This window comes from Mustela putorius, unplaced genomic scaffold (genome assembly GCF_011764305.1).
Source record: "Mustela putorius furo isolate JIRA1106 unplaced genomic scaffold, ASM1176430v1.1 tig00000430_pilon_pilon_pilon, whole genome shotgun sequence".
NCBI classification, from domain to species: domain Eukaryota; kingdom Metazoa; phylum Chordata; class Mammalia; order Carnivora; family Mustelidae; genus Mustela; species Mustela putorius.
This window is the reverse complement of record NW_025421377.1, coordinates 13,361,900-13,378,638: the sequence shown is the minus strand read 5'-3', so window position 1 is coordinate 13,378,638 and position 16,739 is coordinate 13,361,900. Positions and strand designations below refer to the sequence as shown.

General features: G+C 34.8%; 1 protein-coding gene across 18 annotated transcripts in view; it reads right to left on the bottom strand.

Moving 5' to 3' along the window:
- Window positions 1–16,739, bottom strand: part of ADGRL3 (adhesion G protein-coupled receptor L3) — an 839,163-nt gene that overhangs the window by 438,816 nt on the left and 383,608 nt on the right. For all 18 annotated transcript variants that reach the window (XM_045079818.1, XM_045079821.1, XM_045079816.1 and 15 more), the window contains one exon: window positions 8,765–8,978. In XM_045079818.1, the coding sequence (XP_044935753.1) occupies window positions 8,765–8,978 (214 nt within the window). The remainder of the gene's footprint in view (window positions 1–8,764; window positions 8,979–16,739) is intronic.

Genomic DNA, 16,739 nt, shown 5'->3' with positions numbered 1-16,739 from the left:
CTAGGGTAACATTTCAGCTTTGGAGATACCATGTAACTTTTGGATGTTAATTAAACTCTGTGTGCCTTAATTCCACCATTACTGAAGAATGACAACAGCATCCATTACACAGGAGTAAGGGAAGAATTAAATGTGTTAATTCATATAAAGTGCTTAGAACATTGTCTGGCTTACAGGAAGTTCTCAAAAAAATCTTGCTCATAAAATAGTTAGAGCTGAATATTTAGTATTAGTTATACAATCAGCTCTGTCGTGGCAATGCTTGTTTTTCCAAGAAGCATTAAATTATCTAAAGCACCTCATAAACACAATTGATTCAAATAAAAAAGAAGCTGAGAGTCTCGAGACCTTCGGATTCACAATAATTAAATTATTTCTACCAAAAACGTCAATAAAAAATATTTGCATCTGGCTATAATTGGATATGGATAAAACCTGAGCCAAACCAATCCAATCTTTGGTTGAATGTTCGCATAAGAATAAATGAGTTTCTTTTCTCACCTTCATGATCATCATCAAGAGCATAGTTCTTAAGCATTTTAAATACCTTGTCATTTTATCACCCTTGCTATAATGGACAAAGTCTTAAATCTCCCAAATAAGACAGTGTACGGACTTAAATTCTTCAGCAAGTAAATTCCTATGTGTTTTCACTACCGCATTAGTACAATGGGAGTGATAACAACAGGTATGGCTTAGGGTTATGGGGAAGAATTGAAGAACTAATGAAACGTGAATTCTTTACCAGAGTTTATGTCAAATAAGAAGCACACAACAGGGGCGCCTGGGTGGCTCAGTGGGTTAAGCCTCTGCCTTCGGTTCAAGTCACGATCTCAGGGTCCTGGGATCGAGTCCTGCATCGGGCTCTCTGCTCAGCAGGGAGCCTACTTTCCCCTCTCTCTCTGCCTGCCTCTCTGCCTACTTGTGATCTCTGTCAAATAAATAAATAAAATCTTAAAAAAAAAAAAAGGACACAACAAATGTATATAGGTATTATTATTACCAGTAACAATATATTTCCTATTTATATAAGGCATATTATACCCTGAATATTAAAACTACAGCTAGAAGTAAAATGCCTAAATAATCAGCAGGCAAGTAAAGGATATTTTCCTAAAAATCTAACTCAATGGTTATATTGATCAATTTTGTAAGGTTGGTTTCTTATTAAAACTTTACTCTTCTTTAACCAACAAATGATTAATTGGACTATATATATTTTATGTATGGATTTGAATCTTACTCTTTCTAATGTACTAAGAAATGAAAAGAATCTTTCTGATAACCAAAATGATTTTTAAATATTTTCAAAATATTTTTTAAAAATTTTTGAATATTTTTAAAATGTGTCTGAGAAGGAAAAAAAAAAAGGCTAAAAAATAAAAAAATCATGGGCTTTGTGGCCAAAAGGAGCAGTCACATTTATACCATCATATATCAAGTAATTTTAAGTGAATTTCTTAAACACCATGTACCTCAGCCTCCTCATCAGTAAAATGAAACATAAAAGGCAGTAAAAAATATTTTGAGATCCACACCCCAGTAGCCTTAGCAATCTTTAAAATCACCGTAATGACAAGGCAACTGAGGTATTATTCTGAATGTCTGTTAAATCTCATCAGAACTTATACTCTTCCAGAGTCCTGTGGTATCCAATTTAACCAGTGACAGAATTGATGTTCATAACCTGCTTCGTCCTTTTCCATATGAATTTAAGCTATACTGAAGTTGATTACTACAGTGTTTTTATCCTGTATAAATAAAGAGACAATTTTATCTCCCCTTTACAGAAAACTATATTTCTTTCCTTGGTGATATCTTTTAAACATTTTCCATAAGATGTCAAGTTCTACAGACTGACCACAAAGTGTAAAAGTACCTAAAAAACTGGAGATCGGGAAACAGCTAATGTGATCATTCACTACAAATGAAAAAAAAAAAAAGTGATTCTTAGATTTTATCAATCAAATGAGCTTAGGGGATACAGTCAACCATACTGTAATGACTTTGAATGGTGACAGATGGCAAGTACACTTACCATGGTGAGCATTTCATAACATAATTGTTGAGTCGCCTTGTTGCATACCTGAAGCTAATACAATATTATATGTCAACTATACTTCAATAAAAATAATCATTCACTCATGAAGAAAACTCCAGATGATTTTAAAACTCAGTATTATGCAACATAAAAGAATGAAGACAAACATAACTAATGTTCAGCCATAAGCAGAAATGAAAAAAACATATTTGCTAAAACATCAATTCTTCTACCCTTTTGTCTCGTGACCTCTTTAACTCGTAATATAAATAAGATTCTCAAAGATTATCAGTTTGTGTAAGTTATGTTATTATGCACCATGTCAGAAATTAAAACAGAAATTTTTTTAAAAGTAAATTATTTCTACAGTCTTGGTCTCTGCTAAGATGGCATCAAATTTACCTACCATTGCTTTGGCACAATCAGTGGCTATATCTAATACAATGAAATAGGCAAACAATAAGTTAGAGGTATTATGAAAATAGTTTTGACATTGTGGATCCCTGGAAAAAACTCAGGAATTTCAAATTCCCATAAACCATACTTTGAGAACGGCTGCATGAAGAGTTAATATTTCCCAAGTTCTGGAAGAGACAGCCAACAAGATTCCCTTTAGCTTTTATCCTAACCTATCCTGAAATAGTTTAATCACTTACTAAACTCTTAAGTTTCAAAGCACACATACGCAATATAATTTCATTCAAACTTAAATGAATAGCAAGCAATACTGCAAGCATTTCAGTAAGACATTATCAAATGTGTTCTCAGAATTGAAATGGGCTGATATATTAACAAAGAGGTAAATGTCTTCCAGACAGGAAATTCCCAGCTTCTCCATATTCTCTACATTTCAGATTTGATAATGAGATTTATCTTCCTTCCTTCCTTCATTTCGTTTCCTTTTCTCCTTAATAAACATGCACACAAAGAGTAATTCTTAAGGCAAAGAGTTATATATTATAGTTTCTATGCCCATCTGTTCTTTTTACTGCATAGAACAGTCAATGGAAAATCCCTGATATGAGGGATTATTTTTGATCTGTTATAATTCATAAGAGAAACGCAAGATATAATGTAATAATTCTGTTAAAGGAATGAAGGAGAATACTAAAATTGAAAAACTCATACATATATATATATATATATATATATGCACAGTTATTGCAGAACATTTATTCAGTTATGTACACACAGAAACTGCCACTGACATTTCTTCTTCGACAGCTATTGTAAGAATTCTTAACCTCACCGGGATTGAATACAACAAAAACCAAGATCTTTTTGTCAGCTATAAAATCCCCTGTAGTGGTACCGATATAAACTGAAATCTAACTTTTCCAGAAGGGTGAGAAACAACTTTCTTTACGCTTTCTTCCCTTCCTCACTCCCTCCCCCACTCTCTTTTTTTGCATGTTCCCACTGTGACTAAGGACATATGACAATGTAACCTTGATAAAATGCTGGTAGAAGATTAAAAGTAAAACTCCGATCACTCATTTAAGTAGGAAAAAAATCATCTTACTTTACATATTTAACATCTCACTCGACAGGAAAATCTAAAGAGGGTATTTATTAAATGTCTAGATTATGATCTTTGATTCCAAAAGAATTCAGGATGCAAGAAACATATTTATATCCATGTTTCCAGAAATAACTACTTTTTCTTTTATACTGTACCCACTGAAATGCCCAATAAATCTAATCTGATTTTAAAAATTCACTTTTGGGCACCTGGGTGGCTCAGTGGGTTAAAGCCTCTGCTTTCGGCTCAGGTCATGATCCCAGGGTCCTGGGATTTAGCCCCACATCAGGCTCTCTGCTCAGCAGGAAGCCTGATCCCCCCCCACCCAAACCTCTCTGCCTACTTGTGATCTCTGTCTGTCAAATAAATAAATAAAACCTTTTTAAAACATTCAATTTTTAGCTTAAAACAATGCATTAAGAATAGACATATATAGAGAAAATGTATTTATTTATCATTGTGTGGTGTGGGAAGGAGATGGGGGTGTTATCCGTAATGGGCATCAGGGTCTTTTTTTTTTTTTTTAAGATTTTATTTATTTATTTGACAGACAGAGATCACAAGTAGGCAGAGAGGCAGGCAGAGAGAGAGGGAGGAAAGCAGGCTCCCTGCTGAGCAGAGAGCCCAATGCGGGGCTCGATCCCAGGACCCTGAGATCATGACCTGAGCCGAAGGCAGAGACTTTAACCCACTGAGCCACCCAGGTGTCCCTGGGCATCAGGATCTTAATGTGGTGATGGATATATTCTAAAACTGATTTATGGTGAAGTTGGTAAACTGGCAAATTTACTTAATATATCATTATACTTCAAGTGAGTGGATTATACAATATATATGTTATATGATATATAAAATATGATAAACAATACATGATATATAAAAATGTCTCAACAATATTATATTAAAAGATGAATGTAATGAGTGAGAGAAGCCAGATACCAAAAAACATATGCCATATGAATTCATATATTTAAATTGTAAAATGGGCAAAACAAGGTATTAGAAGCTCAACAGCAGTAAAACTTGGGGCAAAGCGTGGAGTATGGCTGGTGCAGAGTTTAAAGGAACACCTTTGAGATGCTGTTAACGTTCTATGTCTTAACCTGAGCTTGGTTTGTGAAAATCCACTGAGTTGTAGATATTTATATGTGCAAATTTCCATATGTATATTATACCTCAATAAATGTACACTATGTACACATACATATATACTTGTTCACAAATGCCTTTTCAATTTGAATAATAGAAACAATTCCACATAAAGTAATACTGTTACACCACATATTTAAAATATGTGTCCAAAAAGATGGCATGAGGAAGACATATGATACTCAAACTTCCTGCATTTAGATGGCGTTTTTGTCCAACTACTAAGAAGAACTCCAACAGGACTTTGTACTGACAACGGGGATAGCGTGAAGCTAATTTATCATCAGTTTATCGAGGTTTCTTAAGAGCATGTGAACTCAGTCTGTGGGGAGGTTGGTGGGGTACTTGCCTCAGGAGGTGGCACATTTCAAAGAGGCTTTGGAGAGATGAGATAGTGCAGAGCAGGCACCAATAAGCTTTGGAAGCCATGGCAGAAGAGGTTGGGTGAGGGGTCATTGAAGGGAATCTGTTCCCTCATGCTCTTTTGGGTACCTTATATGCCTCATATATCTTATATATCTAATATATTATAAATCTAATATCACTTTGGTCTCTTCTGGTTCCACCAATGCTGCCATCCTTCAAGGACTAGCTGAACCTTCCCTCTCCAGTGAACACTTTTTAATATTATCTGGCCAAAAGAGCTTTCCTCCTTTTTTTCAACTCCTCAATAAACATAAATGATGTAAAAATAAAACACCGAGCAAATAATCTAGCTGTTTGTGTACTATCTGCCAAAAAGCTATAGGTGTGTGGGCAGGAACCATGCCTGGCTTACTCATCCACCAAACTTCAAAGTTGTCACGGGGCACTGCACGTTGCGGAATTTCAAGTGTTGGTGGAGTTAAAAATGGAAATATTTCCATTAATAGCTGAAGATAACGCGAAACCTCAGCTGCATTCAAAATGTAAAATTTTTGCAGTTATCAGTTGCCAACAGTCATTTTTCACATTTAGGTTCTAAAGCTGTATGTACCATTTTTCAAATCTCTGAAACATGTAAATGTAAAATAGAACGAGCAAAAATCACTCAGATAATAGAATTAAGATTTTAAGTGGCATGACACCATCAGAGAGCACATTTAGTTATTTACTTACACACCATTAAACATCAGAAAGTAGTTTTAGGTAAAATCAACAGAAGGTCTGCCCTCTAGAAGCCTGCAATTTACTTTAGACAAGACGTCTCTGGGGTGTGATAATGCGGGTTCTTTAATGTTTAGGGGCAATAAAGAAGATGCAGACGATAACGAGTGAGTGAAAACAGAAGTTCTGAGAAGGATAAGGAAATGTGTTCTGACATTTTAATAAATCTAGTAGGATAACGAAAGAAGAAAAAAAGCACAGAACTTCCAGAGGGGATGAAGGCAAAATGGCGACAGAATACACTTGGATCTGAGAAAACAAGGTGTCTTCCACCAGACGGTGAAGGGTCTGGTTCCTCTAGAGAAGGTTTCAGATGGCAAAGTTCTACTGGGGAAAAATATGACATTAAGCCATACCCTTTTGAAACAAGTCCCCAGTTTTTCATGCAAAACTAAATTTTATTATACAGTTTTATTTATGTATTTGTTCAATGTGTATTCAAACATCTACTTGAAAACTATTTCATGTCTGTCCTTGCCTGTGACACATCTAATTTATGAGGCTGAAGTGAGTTACGAAGGCTGTTTAACACGGTTATACAAGGATACATGAAAACATTTTGTATTTTGTAATATAATTCTCCGATCCAGAGACACACTTAAAAATGTTTAGACATTGATACAATGTATTTTTAGAACTTTAAATGAGTGAAAGCAGTAACTATCTAAATATCTCTTAGAAGTTTTCCCATTATAATCTAAATTAAAATGGATCATTGAAGCTCTCCGTATTGTTATTAATTATGATACATCCACATCATAATTAGAAATTATTAGCATTATTTAATATGCTGTCACTGGCAAAACAGTGAAAGTTCACTAATTATAAAGTAGCCGAAGCAGACATGGCTATCTCATCTCTTGGGAACTTACAAGATAGAACCTGATTTCTTCTAAGAGTCAAAAGCATTTAATTTGGGTAAGTATAAATGTAGTGTATTTAACAGTCCAAATACAACCAAAGAATTCGCCTCCATGCAGAATTAACCACAGTTATTTGAGCTGACAACTCTTACTTGAGAAACCACCAGGGGGCTTCCACAAATGATTCACTCAGGGTGCTTAAAGCAATTTCACTCTTCAGATTTGTCACTTTAGAGACACATCCCATATAATTCAGCAGCTTGAGAGGATCCATTGTAACTATTTTTTGCAATAATTATAAGATTAAGGGCTTATTTTGGGAGCCATTAATAATATCAATAAAAGGATTAAAACAATTTCATTGAAAATCATAAAGAGATCAAAGAGCTACTGAAGTTAATGCTTCTGCCACATTTAAAATGAAAAGCTAATCACAGAAAAGCAGAATTTCCTCCTCAACCCACACCTCAAATGGATTCAAAGAATCTATTTTTTTGTTTGTTGAGTCTGGCAGAAATAAATAAAATAAAATAACCATTTAGTCTTATTGCTCATTCATACTCCACATGGAAAACCACTCAGGACAGACACCATTATAACATCTACACATCATGAATTAATTAGATTTCTTTTAGGCATAACATCAGAGAATTTAACCATACTTGGCGGCATGTCAAATGTGTAACAAAAAGAGACACAAAATGAGATATAACAAGGAAAGAGCCACACAAGAAGAACCAAATGCAACCAAACTTCCATCACACGGAATCCCCAATTTAAAAACCTTATTTCTCATTAATATTCACCTTAGCATGAATTAGCATTTTAGAAATAGACAAACAAAAGCCCTCAGATTTGCCCAGAGAGACCATCATCCTTCAAGTACACTACAGATGTTTTGATCATCAAAAACTGGGCATGTTATAATTTCTAGTAACAATTTATATAATTATTTATAAAAAATAAGATACTATCAATATATTAATCATACACAAAGATATATATCAGCATTTTAATCATCAGAATTTTAGACAAAAAGCTAAAAATAATGCAGGCTTTCTCAAACACAAGAAAGATAAGCCTCGAGAACTATTGTTCTTGTTTTATATACTTGAATTTGTGGATTTTTACATATGCCATGATTTCCCCTGTATTTTAAGAACTCCTTACTTAAATAATAGAAGAAAATAGTTGGCTAAATAGAAATCCTACTGAAAAAAAATATTTACTAAATAAGTAATTTATTCATTATTTTAAAGTTACTCTGTGAGCATATTTACTCAGAAAATATGAAGGCTTATAGTAAATGAATGACTTCACTAATTTCTAAGAAATCATAGTAATATTGAACAAATATTTAAGATATATATATATATATAAAATATTTAGCTAATTTATCAAGAAATCTTAGTATAATTTAAACCTTTCATAGTATGGATTCCCATTGACCAGTTTTGTTAGAATTGAAGACCTTCTTTTCCTTATCCAGTGATATTATATGATAACTTAAGTTATATTATTTGAATATGGTAATATTTTGAATAGCTTAAATGAATTACATTATATACTAGATAACAAAATAATACTTTTTCATTGTTTTTCAAGGCCAAATAATCATTAATCAATAGTCTTTCATTACACTTTGATTAGTGGTTATAAAAATTATCTATTAACTTTTATTTTTTTCATACACTGACAGAAAATATTTATTAGCAGTAAAATAATTTTTCTATAATTTCTGGAGAGAATTACAAAAGTCTGTTTTGGAAACTGTGAAAAATAAATTCAGTTTTTTAGCTATTGATCCCAGTTCTAGAGAAGTCAGAATACATGATCAAACTTAATAATAATCTAATAAATTTTAATAACTTTCAAATGCCATTTGCAATCTCTAATGCTAGCCTTTTAGTGATATGGGAAACCAGTTAAATTGAAAAATTCTAAAATTTATAATGCTATTTGTGTTCTTACCTATGTTCAGTATGTCACACAGACTCATGGTTAAGAATTTATACTAAATGCACACGCAAAAAAATATCATACCTTTGAGACATAATCTTATAGGCATCTGGCAGATAGCATCGTATGTTCTCCATCTGAGCAGGGTCAGAGTCACAAATTTTGTCATCAGTCCTTCCATAGTTGGCACTTTCTATCATGATGACATCTGTTCCTGGACAGCGGAGCTCTATGGGGTAGCTCTCACAGGACAGCTCTCTGCGGACCACAGCCATCGGAATTGGGGCACGGCTGAAAGCTACCGGAAGGAAAAGGAAGAAATGTTAAGTCATCTTTATTACATACGAAGGAAAAGCACATGTGTTTGCTTTTCCAGTGTTTGGGATAAACTAATACCAAAAAAACAAACCAGTTGCAATTAACCATTTTAATTAAAATAGAATATTTTTCACTTTAGTCACATTATGAGATTTTTAAAAATCTCAGAGTAATAGCTATTTCATAAAACCTTACCTAACACAGTTTTCTTATAAATAAAAGAAAAAGAACACTCAGATTTTCTACAACTTTGGCTGGTATATGAGGTAAAGTCTCTGTAGAAATATTATCGCGTGCGTAGAGATTCTCAGGAAAACCCCAGGGGTATTGTGTGTGCCTTGTTTCATTTTTTGTTATGGAAACTATTACCAAAAATTGCATTTTTAAAACAGATTTTATTTATTTATTTGACAGAGAAAGAGGGAAACAGAGAGAAAGCACAAGCAGGGAAACACCAGAGGGATAGGGAGATGCAGCCTCCCCAACTGAGCAGGGAGCCCCGGGCAGAGTTCCAACCCAGGACACTGGGATCCTGACAAGAGCCGAAGGTAGATGTTTTACCACTGAGTCATCCAACAAAATCGCATTTTTGTTTTATTTATATAATCTTAAGGATTCTATTTTCATTTTAAAACATGTTTCATTTTGGGGCGCCTGGGTGGCTCAGTGGGTTAAGCCTCTACCTTCGGCTCAGGTCATGATCCCAGGGGCCTGGGATCGAGTCCCGCATTGGGCTCTCTGCTCAGCAGGGAGCCTGCTTCTCCTCATCTCTCTCTCTCTGTCTCTCTGCCTATTTGTGATCTCTCTCTCTGTCAAATAAATAAATAAAATCTTAAAAAAAAAAGTTTCATTTTTCAGTATTAATTAACATAATCAGTATACTTTATAATGTAAATACACTGATAATAAGTGTTCTTTAGGAAAATAGAGATTTATATCAAGAAAAATTAAATTTTCCTTCAGCTCTCTCCACACACTCTCCCCCACTGTCAAGAGATAACCAGTTAACATTGCGGTGACCTTCCTATTAGAATTTTCTACAGAAAAATGAAGAACAATGAAGATATTATATGTTTCCTCCTGCCCTTCTTTACAGTTCATTCAGGTAGCAGTACACTATACATGTTGTTTGATACTTTGATTTATTTTATTTATTCCTTTAATGAACATGTCTTTTCATTTCTGTATTGTAGTCCTCATTTTTTTTTTGTAGTCCTCATTTTTAATGGCTGCCTTTTATATACCTCTAAACCTTATATAATATATCTTACAGTGATGAGCATTTGGGAATGTCCATGTGTTTTTGTCAGAGTACTGTAAGGAAGTATAAAAATATTTGTGTACCATAGCTAAAATATTTTAGAAAACCAAATATATTTTATAATACATATATATATATATATATATATTTTAAAGATTTTATTTATTTATTTGAGAGAGAGACAGTGAGAGAGAACATGAGCGAGGAGAAGGTCAGAGGGAGAAGCAGACTCCCCATGGAGCTGGGAGCCCGATGCGGGACTCGATCCTGGGACTCCAGGATCATGACCTGAGCCGAAGGCAGTCGTCAAACCAACTGAGTCACCCAGGTGCCCCTATAGTATATTTTTATAAATGAAACTGATGGACCAAAGGGAAAATATATTTCAAGCTTGGCAAAAATCAACAACTAGATATCTAAAAAACTTAATAAACAGGTATAGTTCTACCAATAGCACCTTTCATTTCAAAACGACATATTACCAATTCCCTTAAATTTTGCTAATGTAGTAGGCAAACAGTGATACAATATCCTTCTTACAAATTTTTCAGTATTCTATTTGAACAATGGAATATATTTTCATGTTCATCAACCTTTCACATTCCTTTTATTTATGAATTGCTTGCTTACATTTATACATGGTTCACTATTGTAAAAGTTCTTTGTTTAACAAGAAAATCTTTTTAGAAATCGGCACTTTATATTTGTGGCAAATACGTTCTTTTAGTTTGTTGATTTTAGATGTTTGCTAAACATACATATATATCTTATTTTTACACAGGGAATTACCCATCATTTCATGTCAAATTTATGTTTCCCACTCCAAGACTGTGAACATAATCGCTAGGAAGAAAGTCAAATGTTTAATTGTAAAAACTCAAGTTTTCTTTTAAAAGCATAAAACTGAAATTCTAAATTATGTTTACCAATCATCTCCTAAGTTGATTTCCACATAATAGGAATAATTATAGAGATACACACATGAAAGCTATAAATAAGCATTAATATTTAACTCACTAACGTGTACATATATAAAATATGAATTTAAATAAATATATGAAACTTTTCTTGTGACTTTTTTACAAAGCATAAAATGTGAAAATAAAAGAAGGGAGGAGAAACAATGAAGTGAAAATAGAAAGGAGGTAGAGAAAGAAATTTTGTTGCTATAAATATTGTCACTTGAAACTTAACATAAATATTGATTTGGGGGGCGTCGGGTTGCCTCAGTTGGTTAAGCATCACCTTGGGCTCAGCTCACTACACGTGAGTCCTGGAATCGAGCCCCACCGTGAGTCCCTGCTCTGTAGGGAGTCTGCTTCTCTCTCTCCCTCTGCCCCTGCTCATGCACTCTAGCTCACTTTCTCTCTCAAAAAATAGATAACTTTTCAAAAAATAAATGGATTTGGTTTGTTATTCAACATCTTGCTTGCTTTGTCTCTCTCTCTCTCTCTCTCACACACATATACACACAGAAGAATCTAACGCATCCATATCATTCATCAGAAAGTTAACAGAATTAGAGGTTGATTGTAACATTATTTTTAGTTTGTTCTTGAGTCAACATTTTGACAGGGTATTCCCACAATAAAGAGACACTGAATTTCTGGACTATACATTTATATTTTTCTTAAAATAAAATAAAATATCCTTATTTATCTATCATTCTGAAATTAGTTGGTTGTTTAAACATGAAGTTCTTTTTAATAATGAGGTTTCTAAAAAAAAAATGTGAGATTTCAGTTTTCAAGGATAAGGGTATTTTCCTTAATGTATTTAATATTTTAAGTAATGAATCACTGAATAATAAAAGTATTCCAATTTGGGGATCCAGTTTCATGACTTAGGTATGGAATTACAGAGGTTGTTTTTTTGATTTGGTTTTATTTTCAGTTTTAATAAACGGTTTTCAAAATCAGAATTTTTCAGGACATTTTTTAACATTTGCTAAAAGGCAATTTGTTTCTTAACTTTGGTATAACTATTTTAAAAATAACATTGAAAGTGCTTCCAAACATTGAATTGATCTGGCTATAAAGTTAAATTAAGTTAAAAAATGAGTTAATTTAAGAAGAAAACAAAACAAATAAGCAAATCATACACTTACAGCATTTGTTTGACTAAGTGGACAATTTGCTTAATTAAATACATCAGTCAAGTTTTGTCAAAACGTATACATAGGGAAAGCTTTATTCTGGTTCTTAACTGTCAAAAATATGATTTAGAACCAGACACTAGACAGTTACAAAGCCAACTAAAATGTGGAGGCCAAAATTTTCCATGTATATCTTTTGACCCTGTAAGAATTACACAAAAGTTATGTATTTGGCAATTTTTACAGAGAGCCTAAGTTGATTTGTGGATGCTTTCTTCCATTTAACATATAATTGCATTTGTATCAGTAACCCAGTGATAAATTGCACTCCTAAATGATGGATGTTTTGTTTAAAGTAATGTATTACTGGAAACTATAACATTATCTAATTAGCTATTTAAATTACTTTTAATTATGTTGCTAAATGCTTTAATCAGCGACCAAAGTCCAATGGAAAAAAATATGCTTAAGTTAAAAGTTTTTGTTTTGTTTTGTTTTGTTTTAACCATTCAGTTATCATGCTAACAATGGAGAGATTTTGATTAGTAGAGAAAAAACCAAGACATGGGAAATGTTAACAATGCAAATGCAGGATAGTCCATAAAATTGTCTATTACATGCTGTACTCAGGTAATATTGCCTTGGGGGAAATAATTGGGGGCAAAGAAAGCATATTCTTGAACTCACTTTTTTTTTTTTTTTAATTTTATTTATTCATTTGACAGAAAGAGATCACAAACAGGCACAGAGGCAGGCAAAGAGAAAGGAGGAAGCAGGCTCCCTGCCAAGCAGAGAGCCTGACATGGGGCTGGATCGCAGGATCCTGGGATCATAACCTGAGCTGAAAGCAGAGGCTTTAACCCACTGAGCCACCCAGGGGCCCTTGAACTCACTTTTATACCATGAGTTAATCTGCTGTAACAAGGAACAGAGTATTAACATTAGATGTGTAATGGGTATTAGCTGAATAAATTGGAAAAACCTTCAGATGTAAAATCTGATAACCAGGTAGGATGCCCCACTAGGGAACTATCCACTGTCCATGGGACCCAGGAGGCTTGGATGAAAAGAAGCTTCACTACTACGGACAGGCAGAACCTCAACAAATGCCCAGTTCCACGGCAAGCACAGACCTAGCGAAAAGTGTTCCTGACTAGGGATTAAATAACACTGTTCTCGCTCACTTGTGTCAGCACAAATCACTTTCATGTTTTCTTTTCTGAGGCCTCAGCCAGTTGGCTGTTAAAACCTCTTCTGGACTTTCTTGGGACTCTCTGCTCTACTATTAAGCTGCTTGGAGACATTGGACTCAAAATGCCTAAAGTCCTTGGTGAATTGTGAATGATAACAACAAAGATCCCAGTCTAGGGATGTGAGGTGGGGGTGGAGGCAGGGGCTAAATGCTGGTGAACAAACACAAGCCACATGATTCTTTGTGACCCCAAGGACAGGGATCAGAGGCTTGCTAGGATAACCCTAGGGCACTGGAAGGGAGTTTTCAAAGAAGGGAGTGGCGGTTGGGATACTGATTTCAAAACAAAGGATATCAATAAGAATAACAGTAAACACAGACACAGAGGCGAGCAGCTACACTCAGTGAGTTGAGAGCATAACACAGTATAATGTATTGCATTTTAACATGTTGAGTTTAAGGAGTCAGGATAAACACTGAACATTTAAAAATGTTCAACTGTTGGGGCATCTGGGGGGCCCAGCCAGTTAAGCTTGGGATTCCTGGTTTGGGCTCAGGTTGCGATCTCAGGACGGTGACATGGAGCCCTGAGTGAGGCTCCCACTCTGCATAGAGTCTGCTTGAGATTCTCTCTCCCCTCGCCTCTGCCCCTCCAGCACAGTACCTGTGCTCTCTTGCCCTCGCTCCCCTGCCCCATTCTCTCCCTCTCTCTCAAATAAATAAATAAATAAGTCTTCAACTCTCAGTTGGACTCAGGAGTCGAATACAGACTAAAACCATGGGGAGGGCATGAAGTAGTGCAGGGAGCATCTACAGAGAGGAGAATGAATACAGAAGCCGGAATATCAGTGGCCACTGAAGAAATGTTGGAGAAGTGCGCCGCGGAGTCACACAGAGAGAGGCTCTGGGTATCTCTTCAAGGAAGAGGTCAACTGAATAAACTGACTAACCTGACTACCACTTACCACTGCTTTGAGGGTAAGGACACTTAACTACAGGACAGAGGACTCAAGCAGGGATGTGCATGCACGTGTGTACCTGTGCACCTATCTCCTTGGGCCAAGCCTTCGATGCCCTGTTCAAACCTCCTTTTTCCAAGAGTTACTCCACATATTCAAAAATACACTCAAAAAATAAAGCCTGTAGCCGAATCTCCATTTAGCAGAGACTGAAATCTTCAGCCTGCTCTGTATGTTTATTTCCTGTGAATACAAAAATATTAGCAAAACGGCTTATATTTGCGTTTATTTTCCATTCCCTTAACCTTTGTACTTTAACCCAAAGCCTGTCTATTTAAGTAAAATTAAATCCACTAAAGGATTTTTTTTAAAGAATGTAAAATAGAAGACAAATTTAGCAGTAAGGACAAAATAATTGCTTTAAACGAACAGTGACAGGGAACATTTTTGATCTATATTTAGGAACAACAAAAAAATTGCATGACTTGGTGATTGGCTGAACATGAAAGGTAAAAGGGAGGGCAGGAAAAAGAAGCACAAGCAACTGGCTATAGTTTCATGAAAACAATCTGGTAAGAAGTTATCTGGTAAGAAGTAATCTGGTAAGAAGAATACAGGCTAATGACTCAGAAAAGAAATCTTCATAAATTTGGGAAGTAGAGCAATCAATAAGATAGTAGATAAGATAAGTAGATATGATAACCTAGGGAGGGAGTATAGGTTTTATTAAAGAGCTTCATATAGCAGTTTTCAAGGATGCTCACTATTCTTTGTAAGTCCTCCATTTCGCTTTCCCCTTGAATGTGGGCTTTACGTAGGTCCTCACTTCTAATGGACCTAATGTGATAGTAATGAGTGTATGTGATTTCCAAGTGTTGTTCATTAACAAGGTATTGGAGCTTGTGCCCCTCTTGAAAACTCATTCTATGCATAGCCAACCAACAGAGAACACTGGACCAGCCCAATGGAGAGATCCAGGTAAAGAACGGAGCCCTCTTCTAACAGACAAGTAAGGAACCTTAGTGGCTGATGCTCCAAATACCAGAAAGCTCTCCGCTCAGGAACCACAAAATTATGAGATCCTGAGCCAGAATCAACTACTTAAACTACTCCCAAATTCTTAACCTAAAAGAAACCATGGGAGATAATAAACACATACTGTTTCAAGGCACTGGAGAAATGTGCAAAGAAAGGGCAGACCCTGAAACTTGTACACAGATACGAAAGAATTACAAATCAATAAAAGAAAAATATTATAAATAACCCACGCAGAAAGTCTAACATTACCATCCCTTTGCTCAAATATCACTTAAGCCACCAGATTTTATATACATATACACATATGCGTACATATATATAATTATATTATATTATATATCATTTAATTTATATATAAATGTGTATAAATACAGTCTTCAGCACTGGAAAATGATTACTAATAGATGCTAAAAACATTTTTCTCTGCATGCAAATAATCCTAAGAGTTTGAGAAAAAAAGGCTTTTTTGAAAACTTTAAAATGAAAAGGAAAGAGATCGGGTTTCCTATAAGAAAGAAGTAAAATTATTTGTGAATCAAAGCCAACGATTTTATTTTTTCTTTTTAAAAAATATTTTCATTAGCCTTTTGTTCTTTTTTTTTTTTTTTTTGGTTAAAATTTTGTTTATTTATTTGACAGAGAGAGAGACGGTGAGAGAGGGAATACAAGCAGGGGTGGCGGGCTGGGAGAGGGAGAAGCAGGCTTCCCCCTGAACAAGGAGTCCCACACAAGGATCCATCCCAGGACCCTGGGATCATGACCGGAGCCGAAGGTAGATGCCTAATGACTGAGCTACCCAGGTTCCCCAAAGGCAATGATTTTAAAGGCATTTCTTAATTACAGAGAGGAACACAACTATCTGGAAGTAGGCTAGCTCTTACTTATTGCTAATGACTTTAAAAAATACTTCATTACTTTAATGCTGCTAAAAATCATATATTCGCAATTTTGAGTTTCAACAGAGCCTATAACAAAATTTTCTTAAGTATGTGTTTTTTCTGTATCATTTTACATGCCAGTACATTTATCCAAGTTTTAAAAAATGTGCTCTGAAAATCGAGTCCAAATATTTGGCAGGAAAAATAACATTTAAAACCTAATGAAATATCAACCTATCATCTACTTATATTTATAAGTACATCTGCTAGGGTGCCTGGGTGGCTCAGTGGGTTAAAGCCTCTACTATTGGCTCAGGC